Below are 15149 nucleotides of genomic sequence, written 5' to 3'. Positions count from 1 at the left end.
TGACGGCAGAAGGTTTTGAGATGCAGAGTAGAAGAGAAGGTAAAAAGTCTCAGTGGCTGCATAGAATATGAAAGAGGTCTTCTGACGGGACTAGGGCAAAGTTTGGGAACAGCCACAGTGGAGAATCTGTCAGGAAAAGTAAAAGGATGACCTTCCTGCAGTGAGTTCAGAAATCTCTCCAACTGAGTTACTTGCCGTCCTTAATATATGTTTATACTTTTCTACTTGGCTCACACTCTTCCCGTTACTATGGACATCTCCCCTTCTACTTATTGAATTCCCGCTTGCTAAAGCTTTGAGCTACTCTGAGAAACCTTTCCTGATTTTGTGCCCCATCCCAGTCTCCTTCCTGACCCCCGCCCCTAGAAGGTGGCCATCTTCCCTTGGACTGATTGAGGGTGTTACTTTATTTTTTGTCCCAACTGAAATTTCATTGGTATGAGGAACTCCTGTGGTGTGGAAACTCCCCCACCTCTGGTAACTTGCAATTCAAATGTAATTTATAGTCTTAGAGAATTGCCTGGGGGTACTGAGACATTAAATGAGTTGCTGGTGGCCATACTGTAAATGTTAGAAGCTTGACTTAAATCCAGGTCTTCTTGATTCTAGCCCTCTATCCAATACATCGTGCTATCCCTCATTCTTTATTTTTGTTTAAAAAACACAAATCTTGGATGAGTTAACAGCAAAGTTACATATAGACGCTTAACAAGGATGCATAATGCATTGATGAGCACAGCTCTCCAGGTCTCCGATAAGGATACATGCCCAGATTGGTAGCAAGAGTCATCCGCACAAAAGTGAGGAGTTTGTCAGGTCCAAAGAGCTTGCTGTCTCATGGATTATTTTGTACCATAGTTTATATGATACCCTGCTCAGTGAGGGCAAAGACTATGTTGTGTAAACTTATCTACCTTAGTACAATTTATGCAGTATGTTTTGAATGGATTGGCCAATTAAGGTAGAACTCATAATTTGACATCTACTTCAAAAGGAAAATGGAACCCAACCTTGTCATCGTTCCCACGTCCCAACTTACTTCTCATTTTTCTTTTCTAATAGCCTCAGAACCAGATATTTGTAGCAACTGGAAATAAGAGTAGACCCATGGTCGGGAAATGCTCTGAATATGCTTCAGTTCATTGGCTTCCCTTAATAACTCTTCACTGAAGTGCTGGTGTGCCTCCAAAGCTGCCTTCTCCCTGAGGAGACAAACCCCCTAGGATCACAATACTGATTCAGCACTGGGAAAGCAAGTGGCATTTCTTGGCCCAACCACCACCCCAGAACTGGGACTTCACATACTCCATTTCCAGTGTCTTAGGCTTGTGGCAATCTGTCATTGACTTCCTAGCTTCCTTGGTAAAAGGAGGTGTATACCTTCACGCACAACCACAGTTAAGAGTGACCTGTTGACCCAGGGAATACCTTGCCCAAAGTCACATTAGTTAGTTATATAAGGATTCTAGAGAGTATGTCTAATACTCTCCATCACCCCATAATCCCTTTGGTTAGCAGCCTTATTGTTTCTGCTTTCATGTGTTCTGATTGAGAGCTGCCCATAGATGATTATGCTTCTCTTAGAAATGTTTCCTTGTATCTTAATACTGGAATATAATGCTGAATTCTGAAGGTTTATTATTGGTTGGAGAAGTCTTGGAGAGGAGTTTCTTTGGCTCCTATCTCTTTCTGTACTACCATATACCTTGAAATTGTATCCTTTACCTATATTCATATCAAGCCATGGAGTGAATTTAAAGTAATGTACATATCACAGTTTTGTGGCAGCTAGGTGGCACAGAAGATAGAGTTCTAGGCCTGGGGTCAGGAAGTCTCATCTTCCTGAGTTCAACTCTGGCCTCAGACTCTTACTAGCTGTGTGACCCTGGGCAAGTCACTCCATTTGCCTCAGTTATCTCATTTGTAAAATGAGCTGGAGAAGGAAATGGCAAACCACTGCAGTATTTTTACCGAGAAAACCTCAAATGGTGTCATGCAGAGTTGGACATGACTGAACAAACCAATATAAGGGAATGTTTTCCAAATTCTGCTTCTTATGTCTCAATTTTGACATTGTATGTAGGGCAACTGCCTACAGCTATGCCTATGGGCAGGGCATAAGGTCTTTTTTCCACCTCAATCCTGAGATATGATAAGAGATGCTCTGAAGCTAGCTGCCTGAGGCACTATGGACAGCAGAAAGGAATTTACTTACTCTTACCCAAATATCAAGCAGACCTTGGGTACCCAAGTGGTGAAAAATATAGACTTCCTCCTTCAGGGACTTGAAGCTGCCAATCTAGAGAAGTGTCCTGGAGGCAGCAGTTAAGCCAAGAAGCAGCAGATGACAGTGGTCTCCCTTACCTTGGCAGCCTTATCTGGGACTTCCCCAACTCTCAAGGGCAGGGGTAGGAGGTTGGCACAAACATGCCATTTCCTCTCCATATGGTCTGTCATCTGGTTCTAACAGTCCATCTGTAACTGAAATATGAGCCCTCTGGTGGACCTGCTTAATTAACCCTTCAGTACTTCAGTCCTGATCACAAGAAAAATCAGACTAATCCTCTTAAGGACATAAAGTGAATAGGTTGTATTGTCTTTGTTGGACCCTGACCAGTCATCTGGGACTATTTTAAAGTGTGCAAGTAATTCAGCTATTTGGTACGTGGGTGCCTCTCCCATTCTACTATCTTGTGTTTTCCCTGGATACCAAGATTTCTTAGCAGAACTCTCTCCCCTGGTTAAAATTCCTGATGGCCAACATGAATATGTCACCACTTGTTTCTCTCTGAGCTTTCCTGAACTAGGTAGTAGGTCTTATTTCATTTATGTTTCAGGGACATGCTGGCTGTGAGTCTCCCTATATTTTCCATCTCCTGAGACTCCTAAATTAGTGGGTTAGCAGGGTTCTCACCCAGATATTAGCAAAAAGCCTTGTTTGGTGATATATCATACACATGCTAGAAATGCCACCTGCTGCTGCTTTGCTGAATTGCTGTTAGACCGCTTCTCTTCTTCCCAATGGCAATGTTTTAGTTTCTTTTGAGGCAGTTTATGCTTGAGTTAGTTTAGCCCTTTTGTGAGCTAGGCCCATAGCTGTCCCCCTTCTCCACCCCCCAGCAAATAATTCCCCAAGTCTGTCTTTTTAACAACTTGATAACCCACTCCTAGCAACCCTAAGGAAGAAGGGTGAAACTGGACACCTCTGCCTCTGCGTTCCAGCCCCCCTCCATGCCCGGCCACTTACCTACCCACTGTCACTGAGCGTTCCAGGGAGATCTCTCCCATGGGAATCCAAAATCTTAGGGAGGTGTCAAAAACCTGACTTCCAAGTTTTGCCTGGCTGAATCTAAATATCAAAAGATGCTTTTCCCCTCCAAAATCTTGGCAAATTTAGGACTAATAATTGAGGCCCCTGCTCCCTTTCCTCTGAGTCACCCAGTAACAAGTACCTTTCGAGTTGCTTGGCTTTTTTCAAGGCGTTCTCCAAAGCCCATCTAGCCATTTCCTCTTCTTTCTGCTTTTTTGCCTCAGCATCCCGTCTGGCTTTCTCTTCTTCTTCTTCCTTCCTCCTCTGGTACTCCAGGCGCTCCTCCTTGGCCATTTCCATCAACCTCTTCTGTTCTTCCTCAAGCTGCCTTTCCAACTCCTTTTGCCTTTGCTTCTCTGCCTCTGAGGGACAGGAAACAGCATTGATAATATTAATGACTATTTCATTTTGGACAACAACCTTGTAAAGTAGACGCTGCGGAGAGTATCCTCATTTTCAGATAATGAGACTGAGGTTTAGAGAAGATAAATGACTTGCCCTTTGTCACAGATCTAGTAATTATCAAAAAACAATTGCAAGCATTCGTAATCACTATCAGAGGTACCTAAGTGGTGGGCCTAGAGTCGGGAAGACCTGAATTCATATCCAGCCTCAGATATTAGCTGTGGGACCCTGGGCAAGTCACTTAACCTGTGCCTAAATTTCTTCCAAATGGAGATAATAGAAGAAACTACCTCTCAGGGTGGTTGGAAAGATCAAATGAGATATTGGTGCTATAAATATTTCACTTCAACATCAGGTATGAAATTACCAGAGACCCTTGAAAAGTTCAGCAATTTGGGATCATGGGATTTTAGGAACTTGAGTACCATTCATTGATTTACGTACCAGCATGTTGTCAACTTTTGGGAATTAACCTGAGTTGAATAAAACAAGCCAATTTAGGTGATTATTGGACAAAGAGGGAGATAACAGAAGGCAGCCTGTGGAGCTCTTTTCACATCAGTTTTTTCTTTTCCTTTTGAACCAGTCTTCCAATCAGTGCTGTCTATAGCACATACAAACAAACATAGTACAAGGCAGGAGAAGTGGGAGTACAGATCACAAGTCAGTGGGGCAGGGAGGAAAGATAACATTTCCGGCTTAAATTATTATATTATATTAATTATATTTATTATTGTATATACAATTGTGATTTCAAATCCTGCATGAATGATCCTGGGGATACCCTGCAAAGAGACTTTCCTCGGGGTTGCTCTGTTTCAAGGAGATAGGCTCCCACCTGCCCTTTTGGCTTCTTCCTCCTGCCTTTTCCTCTGTATCTCTTGCATCCTCCTGCGGAATTCCTCCTGCTGCTGCTTGGCACGGGCCAGAGCTGCTTGCTCTTGCTGCAGCCGCCTCCTCTCCTTCTCCTCCTGCTGTTGCCGCTCGTCTTCCAGTCTCTGTTTCTCTAAACTGAAAAATGCGAGTCTCAGAAAATGGAGGGAGAGGGATCAAGACGCTTCAATGGAACGCGCCCGTGTGAAAACACCTACTGTGTGCCAGGCCCATCCATGGAGAATGCACAGACAGCAACAGGAAAAAATGAGTCCCTCCCCTCTAGTGTCTTTTATTCATCTGGAAGATTCCTTGATAGTGCAGCCCCGGATTGTGGCTATGCTTTTTGCAAACCAAACCTGATATCCTGTCTATAGCATCATTTTTTCCCAATTTTTTCCAGAGTGAGAATCCTTTCTCTTGTCAAAACATTTCCCTGAACCCCATTTTATTAATTCTGTTATTATTATTCATTGATGAAAAATGCATCAAAGCAAACTACTATGAATTAGTATTAATTACTAATGAATTCATCATTACTATGAATTCATCAATTCTTGTAAGTGCATTTTTATTTTTCCTTTTAGAAGCCCAAATGAAACTCTGAATGATATTAACATTTAAAAGTGGAGTCACTCTCATCTATGAGGTTGGCTTTGCCTTCATATGATTTAAGGAGTGCCAAAAAGGCCTCCTCCCCTGGAATTCTACCAAGTAAAAATCCTTTGGAGTTTGTAATTAACTTCTTTTAAGATATTAATCTGGCTTTCAACCTCACGCTGAAAACACTTTCTCAGAATTTATCAGTGATCTCAATTGTCAAACCTGATGGCTTCTACCAAATCCTCATTCTTCTTGGTCTCTCAGAAGCTTTGGGCACTGTTGATCACTTTCTCTCCTTGAATGCTTTCTCATCTGTTGGTTTTTGTGACACTATCCTCTGTTTTCTTTTTACTTCTCTCACAATTTCTTCCCTTTCTCCTTTTCTGACTCCCCCAGGTCCCACTCCCTAACCATGGCTGTCTTCCAAGACTGTCCTGAACCCTTGTCTTTATTTTCTCTATATTCTCTTATTTGGTGATCTCATCAGCTCTCCTATATAGGTTTAATAATCATTTTTGTGTATATGACTCCCAGGTCATATGACTCTGAAGCTTTAGTCCAACCCCCACACTACCCACTGCCTTTTAGACGTTTCAGACTAAATGTTTCCTAGGCATCTCAAAGTCAACAAGCCCCAAACACAACTTGTTATATCTCCTTCCTCCCCTGTCTCTTGTTTCTGTACTTATCTATTTCTGCTGAGGGCATTACCACCTTTTCAGTTACCAGTTATGCCTGCCTACAGCCTTCCTTAATTTTTCATTCTCCACCTCACATATCCAATCATTTGTTAAATCTTGGGACTTCTCCCTTTAAAACACCTCTTGTGTTTGTCCCCTTCTTTCTACTCACACAAGGTTATTCCGTGGGGTTACTGATGCTCAGACCCTCATCACCTTTTGCCTGGATTATTGCAATAGACTCTCTTTTGTTCTAATTTTTCTACTTAATAGTATTTTTTCCAATTACCTGTAAAGATAGTTTTCAACATTTACTTTTCTAAGATTTTGAGTTCCAAATTTTTTTTCCTTCTCTCCTTTCCCCCCTCCCCAAGATGGCATGCAATCTGACATAGGCTATACATGTACAATCATATTAAACATTTCTGCATTAGTCATGTTGTGAAAGAAGAATCAAAACAAAAGGGAAAAATTGCAAGAAAGAAAAAAAGAGAGAAAATGATTTGCTTCAATCTGCATTCAGACTCCATAGTTCTTTCTCTGGAAAGCTTTTTCCATCATGAGTCTTTGGGAATTGTCTTAGATCCTTGAATGCAATAGCTTCCTAATTGGTTTCTCTTTCTCTGGTGTTTTCCCCTTTCCAATCCATCTTCCACACAGCTACCAAAATGAGATTCCTAAAGCATCAAGTCAGACTTTGACATTCTTCCTGCTCAAGAAACTCTAGTTGTCTCCCTAGTACCTCTAGAATCAAATACAAATGTCTTTCTCTGGCATTTAAAACCTTTTACAACGTGGCTCCAACCTACCTTTCCAGGCTTATGACACATCACTCCCCTTCATACTCTGTATGTTCCAGCAAAAGTAACCTGTTATTGTTCCTTATACGCCATACTCTATTTCCTGCCTTTGTGGAGTCTGATTCTCAAGCTTAGAATGTATTCCCTCCTCAAAATCACCACTTTGAATCCCTAACTTAAATGCTGCCTGCTACCCTAGAGGTTTCTAAACTTATTTGGCCTACTACCCTTTAAAAAAAATTACTCAAAGCCAGCTTGGAAATCTATTTTCTTTAAGCCTTTAATGCTTTTTTAAAATTTGCATCATTTCAAAAAATATATATTTTTTAAAAATGATGCATCTTAAATTTAATAATTTATTGTAAATTTGTGTGTTTTTTCCTGCATTGAAATTTTGATGATGTAATATTGCATCATGTAACCATATAGTATCGTATTGTAAACAAGTCATTATGTGCACATATTACTGCTGAAGCATGCTGGACTTCCTAACAATGCCCAACAGGCTTGCCTGCCAACACTTGCTTGTTAAGGCTTGTTGGAAGACTTGACTACTGATTGGTTATAACTTGCATTTTGTGTGTTTATCTGGAAAATAACGTAATCACTGTGACTTTCTGTTACATAACAGATGAAAATGTACGAATGGTTTTTCAAAATTCTCTTCTTTCCTTCTGCTTCCACCTCTCACTTATTTTTAATTCAGTGCTCCCCAATTGCAACTGAGGTGACTACCACCCACCTGGATTGTTTCAGTGCCTCCCAGGGGGTGGTATCAACCACTTTGGGAACCTCTGCAACACAAAACTTTTCCTGTCTCCTTCTACTTTCTTACTAGCACCTTTCCACCCTGAAATTCTCCTACATTTACTTTGTATGTATTATGTTTTCTCATATGTATATAAATTTTTTGCCTCTAAAAAATTAAATTTGGTGAGGGCAGGGACTCCTTCTGACATCCTTTCTTTTTTGTCTGTATTTTCAGCACGATGCCTGGTACATAGTAGGCACTTTGTAAATACTTATTGATTGATTGATTGATCAGTTTCAAGGACTTGAGTTCAAAATCAGCCCCAGACACTTACTAGCTGTGTGTCCTTGAACAAGTCACTTAACCTGTATTTACCACAGTTTCCTCAACTGTAAAATGGGGATAATAATAGCACCTACCCAACCAGGGATGTTGTGAAGATTAAATGAGATAATATTTGTAAAGTGCTTAGCACAGGTTTCCTCACATAGTAGGTGCTTTATAAATTCTAACTATTGTTAGCTATCATATGATTTCTCTATAAAAGTGTGGTTTCTATTAGGTAGCCTTTCAGGGTCATCTCCTTAATCTAGAGCTAACTTTCCTAATATTACAAACACCCACAAAATATTAATACAGGATTGAACAGAAGTAAGTTATTCCTCTCCATACCCTAAAGAGCTCTTCTATCACTAAAATGAGGCCCTGATTCCAGGGTGTCTTGGTCCCCCAAAGAGTCTTCATGAAAAGAGTTCTCTCTGTGAAGGGTTTCACAGTTCTTTGTAAACTTCTTTAGCATTTAGAATTACTAGGGTCCAATGGGTGAATGGAAGCTGTTGGACCTTAAGACATCATCTCCTCTTTTATTCCTCTTTTTGGAAGGACATCACAGAAGCTATGCCAATCAGATGGTAATCTAAACTTTTTTAGAGGTCTACCAAGAAGGAGATTCCGCAACTTTTTTTTAGTCACCCATTCTAGCACTTAGTGGTAATGACGATGTCTTTCTAAGAGATGTTGTGGCACCGTGAGAAGAATACTGGACATGAAGCTCTAGGTTTTCCTCCTGGCTCTGCTCTACCCCTCAGTTTCCTTCTCCCCTGTGCAATGGAGATAAGAGTACCTGTACTTTGTAACTCAGAGGTTGTTGGGACTATAAGATACTCTACTAAATGGGAGCTATGAGTAGCTAGGTGGCTCAGTGCATAGAACATTGGACCTGGAGTCAGGAAGACTTACTGAGTTCAAATCCAACCTCAGACATTTACTATCTGTGTGACCCTGGGCAAATCATTTAACCCAGTTTGTCTCAGTTTCCTCATCTGTAAAATGAGCTGGAGAAGGAAATGGAAAACTACTCCAGTATCTTTGTCAAGAAAAGCCCAAATGGGGTCATGAAGAGTCGGACACAACTGAGCAACAGCAACAAAAAAAGGGGGCGCTATCACTACTAGTACCCTAAGTTGGTCGTTAGGTTCTCTTGGGATAGAGACAAATCACAGCCCTTTACTCCACGGAAAGAGCCAAGAACTCAGACTTCATGAGGTTGTTGCCAAGTCATCCCTTGTCCTTCTGCTTCCTACCCGCCCCCCACCCCCGCCCGCCATGTTGTAACCAGCCTGGTACATGAGGCCAACCAACCGCTTCTCCTCAGCTCTCCTCAGCTGCTCCTGCTCCAGCTCCTCCTTTAACTTCTCCAGCCTCTGTTGCTCTTCTAGCTCTTGCCTTTTCCTCTCCTCCTTCTCCTTTCTCCTCCTTTCCACCTGTTGGAGCCTCATCTCTGCCCTTTCTGCGAGGATCTTCTCCCTGGGCACTCTCTCCTGCTGCTGCTCGACAGGGAGGGCCTGGGAGAGCACAAGAGAGAAGCAATGGGGCAGCAGGTCATTCACCTGCAAGTTATTCTTCCAAGATCTTCCTTTCCCGGTCTATGTCAGGCTGACTGTGAGGGCATCCTTGGGGAGATGCAGTGGATGGGCCCACCTTACACACCAGCCTGGTGCACCTCACATGCCGTGCGCACAGCCAGATTCGACAAGAACTTCAGAGGGTCAAAGAATGAGAGCTGGAAGGGATCCCTTCATTTTACAGAGGAAAAAATTTGAGGCCCAGGGACTTTAAGTGACTTGGCCAGAGACTCCGAGAAGGTAAATGGCAGAGGAAAGATCTGAACCCAGGGCCTCTGGTTCTAGAAGCAGGCAGTGTTCTTGCCTCTACACCACAATGTCTTCTATTTACTGATATACACACATATGCACATGTGTGCATAGGTATACACATACAATACATACACATACCGCATATATATACATACATACATTATGCCCATATACTTGCACACACAGATAGATATACTCATGTGCACATAGGTATATATACACAACACACACATGTATCACACATGTAGATATACACACGTATGCATAGGTATACTTACCATACATTTTATATATACATGTACATATTATATAATAAATGATCTATGTAATAGATCACATATTAATATGCACACAGACACATACAGTAATTACACACACATATAACATGTGCAATGTGTATCTTGTATGCCACCCATATGCACACACATACATATACAACATATACATACATGTGTGTATACATACATACATGCATATGCATAATCTATGACACTAGACTAGGCATTGGGGATATGGAGACAAAAAATGAAAAGCTTACGTTGTATTCTGGAAACAACAGGTATGCATATCAGTGGGTACAGAATAAATATATTCAAAGTAAATACAAGGTAATGGGGAGGGGGCCCTCTCTGCTGGGGAGACTAGGAAAGGACTCTTGCAGGAGGTGACGCTCAAGCTGAGCTTTGAAGAAAGCTAAGGATTTTAAAAGGTGTGGGCAAGGAAGAGGTGTGTTCCAGACATAAAGGAGCAGCCTGCGGAGTTAGGAAATGGGATGTAGCAGGAGAAAACAAAAAGCGGGCTGAGAATAGGAAGAAGAACATGTGGGTGGCTCCCCAGAAGCAAGCTCCCCGTTTTCTATTGGGGTCTCCTAGAGGCACTGCTCCCGCTTCCAAGTACTTTGTGAATCTGCAGTCCTGAAACTGCAGCTCAGAGGCTTCAGCCTGTGTTTATTCTCAGCAGTCAGCTGGAGAAAAGAATTAGTTCAAAACAAGGGCATTTACTGGAACGTAAAGAAGGAAACAGTAATAAAAGTAGCAATGTGTTCTCTCCATGAGACCCGGGACTCCTTTGCCCACAAATACACCCAGAATCGAAGAAGGGAGAGGACAAAATAAAGGTCACAAGTAGAGAGGCCAAGACGCACAGGTGCGTCTGACCAAGGTCATGTCCCTGATGCTGCCCAACCAGCTCTAGGGTTGCTCCTTCTGCTGCCCTTGGTCTTGGAGTCTCCTCTGGATGCTTCTGGTGTTTCCTGGTTATGGCCTCCCCTGTTCTAGATTCTGGCTCAACCAAAAGTCTTGACTAGGGTGGTGCTGTGTTCTTTTACCCAGCATGTTTAGAAAAAACCCCCCCAAATTATCCTTATTCTAGGACCAGCAGAACCTTTTCCACTTTGCTCCCTCGGAGTCTTGCCTCTGAGGACAAATATTGAGCAAAAGATTCTCAACTCCTGGCACCAACTTTGCTGGAACAAAGAGAATGGTTGTCTAGGAAAGCTAATGCCCTTGTGCCTTTCCATTCACTCTTTATTGAACTGAAGAGTCTTAGCAAACTCCATGTTTCCTAGTTCTTAGACAACCTGAAATTTAATTGCATTCTGTGACTCTTCAAACCTGCCATAGCTTGTAGCCTGGGAGAAGTTCACTCACTTCTGAATACATGATGATACAAATTAAAAAAAAAAACATTTTACAAAATTCTCATAGGTTATAACTTGTCTTGGTGCGTATAAAGGCCTGCCCTAGCTTATAGATAACTGGAAAAGAAAAAAAATATAAGAATAGCCCCCCCACACACACAAAAAAAGAAAAAGTTAAAAATAAGCTTCCCCTTTCTTAGGGAAAGTCTGGTTCTAAATGAGCTCCCAAATGAGGCATTTTTAATAAGAATTAGGGACCTGAGGTTGAAGTTGGAAGTCCTTGGTAAAACAAAATCCTCTAGGCTGTTTATTCAGGCCATCCATAAATTTCTCTCTTGGATCCCCATAAAATCATAAAACATTCCAAATTGAAATCTAGCCAAACATTTCTCCAGTGGATCCTTGCAACTACACAGGGCACCTGAAATTTCTCCAATGGATCCCTGTAACACATTAGGCATTCCAAATGGAAGTCTGAACTCATACCATACTAGGATAAGTAGGCTAGCTAGAGAAGAAATCAGACAACCTCGGAAAAGGACCCACTATGTTTGGAGCTTCCAAGAAAGGTAATTAAATACTTGGGTCAATATGTTCAGAGTTTGTAGGCCATTAGACAGACCTTACCCTACAGATCTTCAGTCCATAAGGCACTTGGACAAATTGTCCATACCCATTTTATAATACAAGCATCTAACTGTGCTTAAAAATAAAATTAAAAAAAAATTTAGCTTGGCTGAGTGAATCCCCACAGAATGCTCTTAATACCTTTATGTCTTAAGTCATGAGATACTTCTTTAACTAGAGTCCTCTCTGTGGCTCTGGAATCATTTCTATGTACCCAAAGCCAAGGATAGAACATATACTACTCATAGCCCCTTCCATATTCATAATGGACATCATGCAACAAGTATTAGTACTTAAGAATTAAACCATGCAAAAGTTATTGCAAAGCACCTGCTCTGATTTATAAAGAAAGCACATCAGAAAACTGACTAATTACCTGAAAACTAAAGAAAATACCAAGAGATCCCCTTCTCACCTGGTTGTACTCAGGAAGACATGCATAGGAAAAAGGTAAAAACAAAAAGCCAGTTTCCAAGAGCTCAGAGTTTCTTCAAAAGCTAGGTCCTTTCCCCAGAGTTGATTTCTAAGAGCCCATAGTCCCCAGAGTAGGGCCAGTTTGCTTTTGAAAGGCCACAGATCTGTGTGGCAGGATCCTTAATTAGCCAGTTACTGGAAGTTTTACATGTCTTATCCAGTGGTCATCCAATTCACTCGCATGTCATGGCATCACCTCCCTGATGTCATGGTCTTCTTCAAGAACGTAAGACAAGCAGCAACAATTCTATTATGTTATTAAAGGACACTTCTTATATTCTGTTATTGGGTTATTTAGGAAAATTCCACTCTAATAAGAGACTTACTACCTTGATTATGTCTTCTACCCTAACAATTCTGGAAAGAGATGTTAAGATCAGATTGTGAAAGTTTTTAAATGCCAAAAGCAAGCAGACCCTTCCTTCCCTGCAGCCTTTTCAAAGGCAGACTGTCATAGACATAAAGACCATGGTCATAAAACCAGAAGATGCATAAAAAAGTGTTCTTTAGAGACTTTTCTTTGCCAACACAAAGACAATTCCTTGGGTTGGAATCAAGGTGTGAACAAGTTTGGCATCAAGTTCCAGGCCAAATCCAAAGGTGATGGATCAGGATTTCTACCTGACCTTTAATTCAAAATCAGCATCAAATGAACACCTATTATGTGCAAAGCACAAAGCCTAGGTGGAGGGGCTACAAAGACAAATTTAAAATAGTCTTTGCCCTCGACGAACTTATATTCTGTGGGATCTTCTTTGAAGATAGACCTCTCATAACTTTGAAAAGAGAGAAAATGTCCTGGAAGTCTGGTATTCTTTTTTTTCTTATGAACAGAATTTTTATTATGATTATGAACATGTGAAAGCAAATCTATAATGCTATTATAAATATACTCAGGTTAAGAGATCATTTCCCAGTGGTGTCCTCAGTGATGCTTACGTATACAAGATGTGACATTGTCAGCAATGTTTTCTTGCAACAGAAATAAAAATTTCTACATTATAAATGTAGGTGGTCAGTAAATCTTAATTTTTCTTTAAAATCACCTATTCACTTCTTTTTCAAATATATTTTATTTTCCTTCCAATTACGTGTTGAAAAGGTTTCTTAAACTTTTTCTTTCAAAGTTTTGCGTTCCAAGTTCTATCTCTCTCTTCCTTTCTCCTCTCCCCCCTCCCAGAGATAGTAAACAGATATAGGTTATACATGTACAATCATGTAAAACATTTCCATATTAGTCATTTTGTACAAGAAGACTCAAAGAAAAGAGAAAGATTGAAAGTGGAAAATAGCACACTTTGGTCTGTAGTCAAACTATCAATTCTTTCTCTGCATGCAGATATCATGCTTCAGTCCTTTGGAATTTTCTTGGTCTTTATATTGCTGAGAATAACTAAATCATTAACAGTTCTTCATTGTACAATATTGCTGTTCCTGTGTATAACGTTCTCCTGGTTCTGCTGATTTCACTTGGCATCAATTCATGTAAGTCTTTCCAGGTTTTTCTGAAATCATCCTGCTTGTCAGGATGCACAATAATATTCCATTACAATTATGAAGTCTGGTATCCTTTATAGCCTGTTATCTCATCAGAAGAGTTTTCTTACTCATATTTTCTGGAACCCAGATCTAAAATGACCAGTCTAGAGCTGCCTTGGAAGGGTTTATTTATTATGTCTCAGGCATATTACAAAGGATACCTTGAAAAGTTTGAAAACTTCTTAGGACTTCTTATGCACTTAGAGTCTCAGCTAATTTTACCAGCTCTTTTGTTTAGATTTTTTGCAGCTTTTTTCCTTTAAAACAAAAATTAAAAAAAAAAAAAGAATACTGTCTTTTCAGAATATTTATCACTTGGACCATTAATAAAACATAGCTGGCTATTTATCAATGTCTGTAGAAATCTTAGAGGTGATTTAAAAGAAATCTTAAATCATCAAATCATAAGGCATGTAAGACCATGAACCAGAATAACAAAATGATAATAACATATTTACATTTTTTACAATTTACAAACACTTTTATAACAACCCTGGAAGGCAAGTAGTATAAGTATTTTTATATCCATTTTTTAGGAGAAATCAAATCTCAGAGACATTATGACTCCCATAATCACACAGATAGTAGGCTTACTAGTCAGTAGTAGAGTCAAGATTCAGCTATGCCAATTTTTTAAAAAATATTTTTAGTTTCAAATACTCTTCCTCCCCCACTCACTGAGAAGGCAAGAAGAATAAAATCCATTACAGATATGATTAATCATGCAAAACAAATTTCCTCAGTAGCCATATCCCCCCTAAAAAAAACCCAATAAAAAGAAAGAAATAGAAAATATGCTTCAATCTTCACCTAGCCCATCAGTTTTCTCCAATACTTGGCACATAGTAAGTGCTATTTAAATGTTAGTTATTATTATTACTGTTACCTGGAGGTGGATACAATGTTTAATCATGAGTCCTTTGGAATTTTTTTGGTTATTGGGCTGATCAATATCAATGTTGATTATCTTTATAATACCACTATTACTGTTTCAATATTTTTTTGTTCTGCTCATTTGATTTTGCATCAGTTCAAATAGATCTTCCCAGATTTTTCTAAAACTACCCCCTTCATCACTTTACAGCACAATAGTATTCTGTCCCATTCATCCATTATAACTTATTTAGCCATTCCCCAATTGATTAGCACCTCCTCAGTTTCCAATTCTTTGCCACCAAAAAAAAGAACTACTATAAGTATTTTTGTACATATGGATCCTATTATTCTTTCTTTTATCTCTTTAGCTCTTCGTAGCAGTATCTTTGGGTCAAAGAATATGCACAGTTTAATAG

General features: G+C 40.1%; 1 protein-coding gene across 2 annotated transcripts in view; it reads right to left on the bottom strand.

Moving 5' to 3' along the window:
• KIAA2012 (KIAA2012 ortholog) overlaps nt 1–15149 on the bottom strand; it is a 160218-nt gene that overhangs the window by 5742 nt on the left and 139327 nt on the right. For both annotated transcript variants that reach the window (XM_072617302.1, XM_072617303.1), the window contains 4 exons: nt 9064–9266; nt 4554–4726; nt 3453–3672; nt 1040–1202 (listed from right to left, as the gene is read on the bottom strand). In XM_072617302.1, coding sequence (XP_072473403.1) covers nt 1043–1202; nt 3453–3672; nt 4554–4726; nt 9064–9266 — 756 coding nt within the window. In that variant the 3' untranslated portion in view covers nt 1040–1042. The remainder of the gene's footprint in view (nt 1–1039; nt 1203–3452; nt 3673–4553; nt 4727–9063; nt 9267–15149) is intronic.

Source organism: Notamacropus eugenii, chromosome 6 (genome assembly GCF_028372415.1).
Source record: "Notamacropus eugenii isolate mMacEug1 chromosome 6, mMacEug1.pri_v2, whole genome shotgun sequence".
Classification (NCBI taxonomy): domain Eukaryota; kingdom Metazoa; phylum Chordata; class Mammalia; order Diprotodontia; family Macropodidae; genus Notamacropus; species Notamacropus eugenii.
The sequence above is the reverse complement of the archived record's forward strand: the minus strand, read 5'-3'. Positions and strand labels throughout refer to the sequence as shown.